At 37.3% G+C, this 13,018-nt stretch overlaps 1 protein-coding gene across 2 annotated transcripts; it reads left to right on the plus strand.

Moving 5' to 3' along the window:
• Positions 1–2,032: 2,032 nt before the first annotated feature.
• On the plus strand, positions 2,033–12,215 carry card9 (caspase recruitment domain family, member 9). 2 transcript variants are annotated; one of them, XM_067438189.1, is made up of 12 exons: positions 2,033–2,326; positions 2,531–2,668; positions 5,175–5,500; positions 7,881–8,060; positions 8,138–8,281; positions 8,411–8,536; positions 10,992–11,180; positions 11,352–11,387; positions 11,513–11,561; positions 11,649–11,692; positions 11,766–11,845; positions 11,955–12,214. In XM_067438189.1, exons 1-12 carry the CDS (start codon positions 2,125–2,127, stop codon positions 12,046–12,048), a joined length of 1,608 nt encoding a protein of 535 aa, XP_067294290.1. In that variant the 5' UTR covers positions 2,033–2,124; the 3' UTR covers positions 12,049–12,214. The 2 variants fall into 2 exon arrangements, with proteins under 2 accessions (XP_067294290.1, XP_067294291.1); XM_067438190.1 differs by lacking the exon at positions 11,352–11,387 and having other exon boundaries at positions 11,955–12,215.
• Positions 12,216–13,018: the final 803 nt, after the last annotated feature.

The following is a 13,018-nucleotide window of genomic DNA, read 5'->3' on the forward strand; positions in this document are numbered from 1 at the left end:
GTGACTAGGGCGAGAGAGGAAATGCGCGCCCATAAACGCTCGCTCAGCTGCAGATCCAGTCGTCCTTGAACACTTATGTCGTTATAGTCCGCGCCGCTCTTCTCTTTATTCCTATGGGTGACGTCGAGCGACTTCAACACTTCAGCACAGCATTCCGGGAAGGCAGCGCTGCATTTGAACCGATTTGAACGCAGAAATTATGGGAAGCTTCACAACATCGCTTCAGTCACGTCGCAAAGTGGATTTCCACGGCCAGGACAGGACTTCACCAAATCATACCAAAGAAGTGTGTTTTTGACAGAGCGGTCCCAGCGATAAAGTTTCGGTCCTGCTTTGGAAGCAGCCGGTGAGTAAATCAACTTCAAATGTCTCTGCTATTGGCTACCATCGCATGAGTAAACATCAGTAAACGATACGATCGCGTGCTTCGTCATTCAAATGCGTTAACGGTTACTCCATTGTTGTTCTGTATAACACTAGTCTGACTCTGACGTGCAAAACCGTTTTGCTTGCTACCTCTAAGGTTTAGTCGCATACAATAGTCCATAAACCGAATCATGTCCTCATAAACTGCGAGTAAACACACACACATGTTGACAGACCACTAAATACAGTACATACCACAGAGACGGACGTCCTGCTGTTGCTGTTTCTCCTGTTCAATTTATTTCAGCCTCCGAATCTGATTCTGTATCATATATGTATTAGTTGAATTTGATTGATAGCTATGGTTTATATAGGGTAGCATTTTCTTCTCCATGCTTGAGGACGTCACCACTTTGTGCGCGCTCGTCATTCTTTAGCTCCGCCCACTGGATACGCCTCCAGGCGCTCGGTACAACTCGGTACAGCCTATATTTCTTTTATAAATATAATAAAACTAAAGGCTTTTCGGAGATATGAAGGATGCAATATACTACTCTATAGGTACTCAAGATTGACATGAGATTGACTGAAACTGAGTACCCCCCCCCCCCCCCCCAATATCATTATTGCTTTTTTACAGTGAAAGAAATGTATTTTGTCTTGTATAATTGTGTAATTATAGTGATTCAGTTTATGGCTCGCTTTTATGCGGATAATAAAGCTTTTCGCCTCCTGGTCATAGACTGTAAAAAGACTTCACGGCACGCCCCATTCCTTTCCGACCTCATGGCATGCCCATTGCTCCAGTCTGCAGACTGCAGTTACATCTATTTGGAGATTTCCTGCCAGTGCTGTCATAAAATACAACAGATACGTATCCCAATCACATTTGACGGATTAAAATCTAAATAAGCCTAAATTTCATTATCAACACATAACTCAGAAGCTAACTAACTTACGTTTACTACTAACTGTTTAGTTGCTATAGATCACTCGATCCTTGTAGCTAACGTCACCTTCTCTATAATGTGTGTGTGTGTGTGTGTGTATTTTATCAACTGTATCTCAGCAAGAGAATGTCCAAATGTAAAAAATGTATAGTTTTTAGTTTATGAGTCTTTTGTGAATTTTACTTTTGTGAATGTCACTCAGATAAAACAACAAGATTAATACAACTTAATAAGAGTATGGCATTTATTGGGGTTTTAAGGTGCACATGGTACATTTCTCATTAAAAAAAGTTTCACACAAAAGAATAGTAGTTTGGAATAATGTCTGTATCAGATGTATTTTACATTGAGCTGGAAGCCTCACAGAGGCTGTAGGCCTATATATATATATATATATATATATATATATATATATATATATATATATATATATTGTATCTTTTTATTCTGTACAGCACTTTGAAAAGCTTCTTTAAAGGCACTACAGAAAATAAAGTTATTATTATTAAGATCACAGAGACGGAGTGAAATAAATCATTCATAATTTAGAAAATGTCAAAAACTACTTAATTCTGCAACCAAATGCAGCAGTAATGCATTGCAACACAATTTATTGTGAAATAGAGGGAGAGAAAAAAAAAGACTGCACTGACAACTGGAAAAAGGGAACTTCTGCCACCACAGCTCAGTGAAATTCATTTCCTTTTTGAGTTTACACTCAGACCAGCCGAATGTGTAATGTGCATTTGGCATTACAGCTTGCTATCAAACGGCTCCTATCAATCCAGCAGAGAGCTAGTTGTCAGTCATGTCTGATAGCACAGGAGTTTTGGAGGTGGAAGAAGATGATGAGTGCTGGGCACGGCTGGAAGACTACAGAATGCTTCTAATCAAGACAATTGAGCCCTCAAGGATAACACCTTATCTGAGACAGTGTAAGGTACTGAGCAGCGAGGACGAGGAACAGATCTACAATGACCCCAGTCTGGTTATTAGGCGACGAAAAGTCGGTAAGAGAAGTGTCAGATTACAAAAAGTTTCAACTAGGATGTCAAACATTAAAAATATGCTACAATGTTGTGGAAAGTGATATTTAGTGACATTCTAAACCTTTTATCTTATTTTCTAAGCATATACTGGCATATACTCCTATTTTAACACCCCAGGTATCTAGATATTTAAATAGAGTTAAGAATGTTTGTATTCGCTTGTAGGGGTGTTGCTGGACATATTACAAAGAACTGGCCTCAAAGGATATGAGGCATTTCTAGAGAGTTTGGAGCTAGACTATCCAGATGTGTACCGCAAAATCACTGGCAAAGAGCCTGCTAGGGTCTTCTCTGTACTAATTGGTAAGTATATGAATTTAGTATATATATATATCATATTAATTATTAACAATTATATATATATATATATATATATATATATATATATATATATATATATATATATATATATATATATAATATACACTGTAAAAAAATATTGTTGGTTTTTGTTGGTTTAGCTTAAAAAAGTAAGTAACCTGGTTGCCTTAAAATTTTGAGTTTATTGAAATTAAAAATTTGAGTTGATACAATGAAGGACACTTATTTAATAAATAGAAACTCAAAATATTATTGTATCTAAACCACATAAAAATAAAAAAGTCATGAAAATAGCATGTATATTTGGCATGTTTCACTGCGTCATCAGAAATAAAACTCACACAATTACCCAATATGCTTACAAAATTGTTTAATAATATTTTAATAAAGGTTGTCGAATCTCAAAAAATGTTCATTGTATTAACTCAAAAATTAATTTCAATGAACTCAAAATTTTAAGGCAACCAGGTAACTTTTTTTCTAAATATTTTTTTACAGTGTATATATATATATATATATATATATATATATATATATATTATATTATATTTTATATATATATATATATATATTATATTTTATATATATATATATATATTATATATTATATATTTATATATATATATATATATATATATATATATTATTTATTTATTTATTTATTTATTTATTTATTTATTATTATTTGAATTATGTCATGATGTAAAAAAAATTATTCATCAAATATTTTATGGAAAAGGATAATTGCTTTGATAACTGCTATCATCATTGTCCAAAGGAGAATAGACTTTGTTAAATATTCCCATCAAGGTATCCAGGGTGTCCTTAACATAAAATATATGAAATTTCGTATTTGTTTATATTTCCATTATATTTTTATTCATTAACTAATTTCTAAAGATCTGTTTTTGTTGTTTTGTGCTTTGATCCAAACATCTTCACAGTTGTGATTTGCCATTGGCACTATTGCCACCAAAAATATTCTGACCAACAGCACAATCACAAGTGTGATATTATTGCTTTCATACAACAATTAAAATGTAAACAGTATTTCTATAGTTTGTGTATTTTTGCACTAGCAAATAAATAATAAAAAAATCTAAACTTTATACTATTGCAACAACACGGTGGCATTTGATTCCTGAGTAAATCAGAGTTTTTGTTGAGTAAATGATTCAATGATATGAGGCACTGATTGGTCTGCTCCACTTTAAGTCGAATACAGTGGGTAGCCTACATCCGAATAGGTATACGTCCATACTATATAATTGCTGCAAAACATGTGAAAAAAGTAATGTCTGAATTCACAGTATTCATAAAAATAGTACCCTGTTTCAAAAAACATCATTAGGTATGTTTTGAAGCATGGCTGCTGGTCCTTATTGGTCAAGAGCTGGTTAAGCTGGTCCTGAGCTGGAGCTAGTTAGAACCAGCAATTGACCAGCTCAAACCAGCTGCCATGCTTCAAAACATAGCCACAGGAGAGGAGTTGTGAATGGCAGTGTCTAGTGACAGTAACATGACCAATGAAGATTCCCAGATTACATTCATTACACATCCTTTCATGCTATATAACATACTTTTTACTAGTCATGAAGCAACTAATTCAAAAAAGTACCTCAAAAAGTATTGTATGAATCGGTTTTGAAAAAATGTGTTGAATGAATGATTCATCGACTCACAAAACATTGTGTTACAATGTAAACTGCAGTCGCTGAAAATTTCCCACCTCAATATATATAAAATGCAGTAATATTTATGGGGTTACTATTCTGCCTCAATTTTGCATGCGCAAGATCATATTTTGAGCATGTAAAAGGGCATTTCGCACGCACGTGAACTGAGTTTTGCGGAGAAATGTTCGTCTCGCAAATAAGAAAGTATTTAGAGCAACGGAAATCAATTTTGCATTTAAAATAAGCTTATTTGGATGTGCGCCGACATTATATTTCACATGTGCAACGTCTTGGTTGCTTGATCGGTTCTGCACAGATTTTGCTCATCTCAAACAATGTTTTGAATATTCGTAAGCAAGCTCCTACGTCATTTAAGCCGACCAATCAGTGTGTGAGCGTCTCCCTATGCCTTTGGTTCGGTAACTTTAGGGTCGCTGTTAAAAATGCCAGTGTGAACGCTAAGCGGACCAGGACTATATGTTTTGTTTTTGTTTTTTGGTCCGGACCAAACGAACCAAATAACCGAACTACAAGTGTGAACATGTGGAATATAACGTTGGCACACATCCAAATAAGCTTATTTTAAATGCAAAATTGATTAGTTCGCTCGAAATACTTTCTTATTTGCGAGAGAAAGATTCTTCTAACAAAACTCAATTCACGTGCAAAATGCCCTTTTGCGCGCTCAAAATATGATCTTGAGCGCAGAATTGTGGCAGAACAGTAACCCCATAGAAGTTAGTATTCTAAATGAAAATTGGCCCTTGCTGCTTTATAAAAAAATCTTTATAGAACTTTCTCTGTCCACCCAGACACTGCAGGCGAATGTGGCCTCACTCAGTTCCTTATGAGTGAGGTGTCTCGCCTCCAGAAGCTCGCACAGGATGAACGGAGGACGCGACTCGAAGTGTCTGCGCAGGCGGCGGAGCAGCTAGACACCATCCGCCAGCTGCAGCTGCGTGAGAGCGAGCTTCACAAACAGCAGGACCGCGTGCAGCGCATCCGAGAAGAGCGGGAGCGCATTTGCGAGGAAGCGCGTAAACTGAGAGACGAGAATTATCGACTGATGCACGATCTGACCCGACTGAGCGAAGAGAAGAACTGCGCGCTCATGTGTAACAGAGACCTCCAACTCGAGGTGATCAGTCATTCCATCAGGATTCAGGAAAGCCTGTCAGGAACATGTCGTGCTCATAGTTCAACACAAAATGTAAAGATAGAAATAAGAAATTCTATGGATTTATTTATTTGCATTTATGGTTATAACTGTAATGTTGATGTTTGGGGGAAGCTCAAAGATGAAGAAAGTAGCCTATTAGATTAGATTAAAAGTAATCGTAACTTTATTTTACAGTGTCCTAGTTAAACAATTTAAATATGTATTTACTATAGTAGAGTATTTACTATAACTATAAATTATGCATAATTACCTACATGCAACTAACCCTACTACAAACCTTATCTTAACCCTATATATTAAAGGGTTAGTTCACCCAAAAATGAAAATTCTGTCATTAATTCCTCACCCTCATGTTGTTCAACACCTGTAATGCTGTGTTCACACCGGAGGCGCATGACGCGATTCGCGCGAGTGATTTACATGTTAAAGTCCAAATACGTGTCCAAAAATTTGATCTGGCGTTTTCGGAAGGTGTGAGACCCAGGCGATCAGTGGCAATCAGTGCTCATCAACCCCGGCGAGAACAGCCTTAACTCAGCTAGTCCTTCTGCCGACTGCCGCTGCCTGGCAGAAGCCCCTCCCATGACGTGAATTCGGGTCTGTTGTGACGCTGCGTTCACACCAAACGCGAATTTAGCGTCAATCGCGTCTACCGCGTCTAGTTTGACACGTGAACATTTTGAATCCATTCGCGCGTCCGCAGCTAATTGGATGCGCGTAGAAATCGAGCATTTGAAACGAAATAGACGCACGTTAAAGGCGCTCCAGGTGAAATATATTAAGCATTAACAGCCACACGTGGTTCAGCCAACGCACTACCTGGATTATCTTCACTGCATGTATATTTAAATAACATAAAGTTATGAAACTTCACTTTGCCCTCATTTAAAATGATTATAGGCAACAATAAATTAATTGGACCAAAGATTGCCCATTAGATGTACACATAGACATCCTAGCCAGCGACAAACGCCAGAAGGACTGGCTGAGGAAAGGCTGCTCACGCTGGGGTTAACGAACGCTTAATACCCGGAGATCGCCTGGATATCACAACTCCAAAAACAAGTGTTCTTTTTTTAAATAGGCACTGTCTGTATAGGTAAACCACATATTTTAGCTTTAAACAACTACATTATCAACTAAAAAGCCTTAAAACTACATTTAGTGACAAAATATTTTTTACATTTAGTGAGAAAGTATTTCTTTTAATTATATGCAGGGTTTCTCATCACGTCACTTTACCACGTGACAGCAGCAAGCAGGCTCCTCATTGGTTAACGCGACGCGAATTGACGCCAAAGTTAACATTTTAAACTCGGGCGTAGACGCGAATTCGCTTCAAACGCGTGAATGCACAAAAAGCACCACTCTCGCGCGTATCGCGCGAGACGCTCAATTCGCTTCAAATTCACGTAAACTGGATGATGGAATGAGGCAGAATCGCGTCCATCGCGCCGCGCGAAACGGATCTATCGTGCCGTAGGACCTCCAGACGCGCATCAACGTGCCTTTCCATTGACTTAACATGGAAATCATTCGCCCCAGACGCTCTATTCGCGTTTGGTGTGAACGTACCTTTACGCAAATGAAGCGAATTTCAGGTGCGATTGAAGCGAATGGATTCAAAATGTTGAATAGCGTGATTTATTTGCATGGGGGTGTGAATACATCTTCGGAACACAAATTTAGATATTTTTGTTTAAATCCAATGGCTCAGAAAGGCACTTTCCATTGACCCCAAATTGAATTTACTCTCTCAAGACCCAAAAAAGGTAGGCCTACTAAAGATGTTGTTACAAAGTCAGTCTCACTACAGGGTTTTTAAAAGCATTTTATGAAGCGACGAGAATAGTTTTTGTGCACAACCCCCCCCCCCCCAAATAACGACTTGATGGCCGATATCAAAACACTTCTTCCTAAAGCCTCAGAGCTTAATAAATGAGTGTATCGATTCAGGATTCGGATAACGTGTCAAACCACCAAACTGCTGAAATCGTGACTTTGGCGATCCGAATCATGAATCGAGACTCTGATTCATAACAGTTCAAAGATTTATGAAGCGGTGTTTTGAAATGGGGGGGGGCAAACAAAACCTATTCTCATCACTTCATAAAATGATTTTAGAACCACTAGTGAGATGGGCTTTGTAATGACATCTTTAGTACCTTTTATGGGTCTTGGTCGGTACTGAAATGTACTCAGTACACTGTAACAGGGGCACCTTAAATAAAGTGTAACCTTGTGATCTTATTATCTTTTCTTTTCTATTTAACTTGATTTTTTTCCTGTCTTTTCTCTCTTTGTATTTATTTTCCCTCTTTTTTGTCCTTTCTATAAGATTGAAAAATTGAAACACAGTTTAATGAATGCAGAAAGTGACTCAAAGATCCAAAGGAAAAAGACAGTAACTTTGAAAAATGCCATGGAGCAGAGGCCGAGTCCAGAGTTGATCTGGCAGATGCAGCGAGAAAACGATCTTCTTACAGCTCGTATACAAGAACTTGAAAGTGCGTCCAAGGTAACTCAGCCTCAATTATTAGTCAACACTAATCCAAATATGAATAAGGATGACTCACGCACAATTAATTAACACAGGTCAAAACTCTGGAGCACGAAAAGCTTGATTCACAGTCATTAGAGGATTTCAAGCAACAAACTCAGGCACAATACCAGGAGCTGGTGAATGATCTCTATAATCTAAGGAGAGATCTACATGATGCTGAAGAGTTGCGTGATAAGGTAGCCTTTGTTTAATACATGCAGACTGGACAGAAGTGAATCTTACTTAAATTTGTATTATGCCTTTCATATTATAACAATACCTTTTTGTTTTGTTTTTACCTTTGTCATTCTCCTTTTAAATGTAAGTATCGAGAAGAGAAGGATGAGTTGGAACTGAAGTGCACAATGCTAAGAAAGGACTCTAAAATGTATCGTGAACGAATGGAAGACATTCTGAAACAGCTGGAAGAGGTTATCAAAGAAAGAGACAAGGTATCAAACCTTTATCTTTGCATGACAGACATAGCAACATCATGTTGTAATGTTTGGCCTACACAGGGAACCCTAATTTAGCTTAATTTGGAGGAAGTGTAAAATGGATTTTAAGAAAACAATAGACAAGAATAACTAACCACCACTAAAATTAATACCATGAATGGATAAAGAAATGAAGTACATAAGATTGATAAGCAGTTGATTGAGTTGGATGTTACTATAGCAGTTACACATACACTCACCTAAAGGATTATTAGGAACACCATACTAATACTGTATTTGACCCCCTTTCACCTTCAGATCTGCCTTAATTATATGTGGCATTGATTTAACATGGTGCTGAAAGCATTCTTTAGAAATGTTGGCCCATATTGATAGGATAGCATCTTGTTGTTGATGGAGATTTGTGGGATGCACATCCAGGGAACGAAGCTCCTGTTCCACCACATCCCAAAGATGCTCTATTGGGTTGAGATCTGGTGACTGTGGGGGCCATTTAAGTACAGTAAACTCATTGTCATGTTCAAGAAACCAATTTGAAATTATTTGAGCTTTGTGACATGGTGCATTATCCTGCTGGAAGTAGCCATCAGAGGATGGGTACATGGTGGTCATAAAGGGATTGACATGGTCAGAAACAATGCTCAGGTAGGCCGTGGCATTTAAACAATGCCCAATTGGCACTAAGGGGCCTAAAGTCTGCCAATGAAACATCCCCCACACCATTACACCACCACCACCAGCAGCCTGCACAGTAGTAACAAGGCATGATGGATCCATGTTCTCGTTCTGTTTATGCCAAATTCTGAGTCTACCATCTGAATGTCTCAGCAGAAATCGAGACTCATCAGACCAGGCAACATTTTCCAGTCTTCAACTGTCCAATTTTGAAAAAGAAAAGAAGAACCTTGTAGTTAAATGTTCTGAATTTTGTGCAGAATATTTTGACAGTCTGGTACATGCAGATGTGGGATTCCTGAAGAGAAGATTCTGAAGTTGGTGCAGAAGGTCCTGAAAATGGGGAAGCACAAGCTTGGTCATTGTTGATGTTTCTGTCCCCCCCCCCCCCCCCCCCCCCCACCCGGAATTCCCTTCTTGCAGCACCTCCTTACTTCTCTATTTAGAGCTTCAGAATCTTCCAACTAAATGCAACAAGAGTTTAAGTTTGAGAGTTTATTTTAGCAACAACCACAACATTTAACAACTATTTACACAGCAGATTTTTTTTTTTTGTCAGGAGGGATTGACACCTTTCCAGTCTAGTAGTTCCAGATTAACCCAAATATTATGCTAAACACATAGATATTGTCATAGAAACTCAGTCACACTGAAGTGAAACTTTTTTTTGCAGTGTAGTGACTGTTCACATCTAAATTTTTTAGTTGGCCAAATTGAATTTCTGTGAATTAAATTTGGCCAACTGAAAAAAGTAGATGTGATCAGTCACTAGAAAATGTTCAATTGGAGACATTCAATTTTTATTTTATTTTTTTACAGTGCAGGCAAGTGTACATCAAGTGCAATGCAAAGTGTCAAATGCAGTAGTGTTAAACAGTGGTGTAAAGCATGCCGCTACTGGCCTCTACAGCAGTTGAGATGTGTTCTCTGGAGTGCTGAATCACACGTCTCGGTATGGCACTCTAATGGATGAGTCTGGCGTTGGTGGTTGCCAGGAGAACGGTACTCTCCTGACTGCATTGTGCCACGTGTAAAGTTGGGTGGAGGGTGGATTATGGTGTGGGTTGTTTTCCAAGGCTTGGGCTTGGCCCCTCAGTTCCAGTGAAAAGAACTCTTAATGCTTCAGCATACCAAGACATTTTGGACAATTTCATGCTCCACTTTGTGAGAACAGTTTGGGGATGGCCCCTTCCTGTTTCAACATAGCTGCACACAAGTGCACAAAGCAAGGTCCATAAAGATATGGATGAGCGAGTTTGGTGTGGAGGAACTTGACTGGCCTACACAGAGTCCTGACATCAACACGATAGAACACCTTTGGGATTAATTAGAGCGGAGACTGTGAGCCGGACCTGCTCGTCTAACATCAGTGCCTGATTTCCCAAATGCACTTCTAGAAGAATTGTCTAAAATTCCCATAAACACACTTCTAGCGTTCCCAGAAGAGTTGAAGCGGTTATAGCTGCAAATTGTGGGCTAATTCCATATTAAACCCTACGGATTAAGAGTAGGATGTCATTAAAGCTCATGTGCATGTAAATGAAGATGTCCCAACTTTTGTCAATATAGTGTTAGTGTAGTTATTGTATAGTAAGTAGTTATTTACCTATAGTGGCTAATGAAACGGAACATTCAAGAAAATAGATTACTTCTGCTTTGTGAAATAAGATGGATATTTTATAGATGTTTAACATTTTATGATGATCTCTATTCCGTTTTAAATGTATTTGTTTTCATTAACTGCTACAACTGTATGGCACTGCCCATTTGATAGGCTATTTGTACAAGAGAAGAGTACCATTTGGAGAACTCAAAAAATCTCCAAGACAAGGACCAGTACCGCAAACAGATCCGGGAGATGGGAGAACGTTATGATGAACTTCAAGTCCAGTTGTTTCGAACTCAAGGAGATGTTCTTGCTCTTCAAGCAAAACTTCGCAATCAGAAAAACACAATTCAAGTGGTATGTAAGCTTGAAAACTATTACATATATGAATGGAACAGATGAAACATCCGTTTTTGCTAATTTGCCTGTCTCACTCTGATGAAAGCACATTGTCTACAAAATGTATGACCACTGGGATACAGTTTAACAGTGAGTATAAAGCTGATTATGATTAGTTTTATTCCTCAGAACTCAGAAGAAAACTCTTTACTCAGTTCATTTGAGGTAATTGTGAATGTTTCTCCTAAACCAATTTAAATGCAAAAACCCAGTAGAATTCACTTCAGAAGTATATATTAAATCTATTACACAGGGTTGTTGAATTTGTTTTTTGTTTTTTTAATCCACAGCTGAAAAGTCAGACTAGCGAGGAGGAGTCCAGAGAGAGGAGTGAAAAGGGTAACATTCTCTATCATTTTTCTATCAGATTCCATGCTCAAAAATAGATTGTTATTATTTAAGCACCTTTTCTTTTTTCTCACACAGATATGAGTGAAGAATCACAGAGCCAGACATCTGGCGAGTACAATGTAGGTATCTTTGTTGAGACTGTTTATGCTTAAAATGAAAGTAGCTTAATTTGTTTTTCATTCATTCTTACAGTTTTCTAAGAGTATGTTCTCAGAAGAGGACATCTCAGGTAACTGCAGAATTAAAGGAAAATGCAACTTCCATTACAGGAGGTTTGTTTATTTTTATTCTTTCAAAACCACAATTTAACCATTAAAGCAGAGGATCTTAATTAAACGAGTGATTTGTTCTAAGCAATATTCTTAATGTGGTCTTGTACAGGAAACGTGCTTTAAGAACCAAAAAATTCACAGACAAAGAGAATGTGCAGTGCATCCTGGACAACACCACCGAGAGTGATACAGATGGGATGTGACATATAGCTTTGGACAGGAAGAAATGTGGCCTTCTTTGAAAGCAAATTTAAATATAATGTAATCACAATATATGCATCCAATGACCCATAAAAACCTGATTAAAATCATATCGATATCCTAATATGTTCAGTCTCTTGTCATAGGTCAAAGTACAATCTTGCTGTCTATTAATATATGATAAAATAAAATATATTTGTATGCATGTCTTGAGAATTTGTGCTTTTTTTCAGGAATGTATTTTTTTTGGAGCTTAGACTTTGTGTAGAAACTCTTTCATAAATAAACGTAGGCCTACCTTAAAAACAGGCCTATTTACAGAACAAAAAGTGACAATTCCCCTTTAGTCTCCTATATATGGGCATGATCCTAAATGCATGTGATATTCTAATTAGTTCCATGAACTTTCTTTGTGAAATTATATTGACCGATTTGTCAAGAGCATAGGCCTATTATAAATATATTACTATATTATAGTTTTGTTATCAACAGCAAAATGTATATGCCTGTGCACTGTACAAAATTTAAAGGGAATTTTTTTTATTAAACTTTAAACAAGTCAATGTACAGTCAGCACTGCAACAATAACACAGAAAAACATACAGCGGGAGTAGGCTAAAAATTTAAATATAATAAAAGACTCACAAATAGAAAGTTTTAAATTGCTCTCTTATGTGAATGAAAAATAGTCTTGATATATTTGAATTTCTTTTTCAAGAACCTAAAACAAAGCTTAGGCTACATTTGTGAATGAAATTTAGCAAAAAGTACTATTACATAATATATTATTCTTACCTTTTATTAGAGGGTATATTAGTACATTAATAGCCTACATTTAAATAGTAATATGGTTCAAATTTCTTTTGAAGGGGAGTTTGTTTGGACCAAGCACACCACACACCACTTCAGCTCACCTCTGGTTGGACTTTTTACTACGCCTGCGTCACCCGCGTGACTGCCATAGCAACGAGA

This window comes from Pseudorasbora parva, chromosome 3 (assembly GCF_024679245.1).
Source record: "Pseudorasbora parva isolate DD20220531a chromosome 3, ASM2467924v1, whole genome shotgun sequence".
Classification (NCBI taxonomy): Eukaryota; Metazoa; Chordata; class Actinopteri; order Cypriniformes; family Gobionidae; genus Pseudorasbora; species Pseudorasbora parva.

Bases quoted from the DNA above. Each gene is read 5' to 3' on its own strand.
- card9 (XM_067438189.1), top strand. From the start codon at position 2,125: ATGTCTGATAGCACAGGAGTTTTGGAGGTGGAAGAAGATGATGAGTGC. The intron at 2,327-2,530 runs GTAAGAGAAGTG...ATTCGCTTGTAG, and splicing joins TATTAGGCGACGAAAAGTCG to GGGTGTTGCTGGACATATTA. The intron at 11,846-11,954 runs GTTTGTTTATTT...GGTCTTGTACAG, and splicing joins TGCAACTTCCATTACAGGAG to GAAACGTGCTTTAAGAACCA.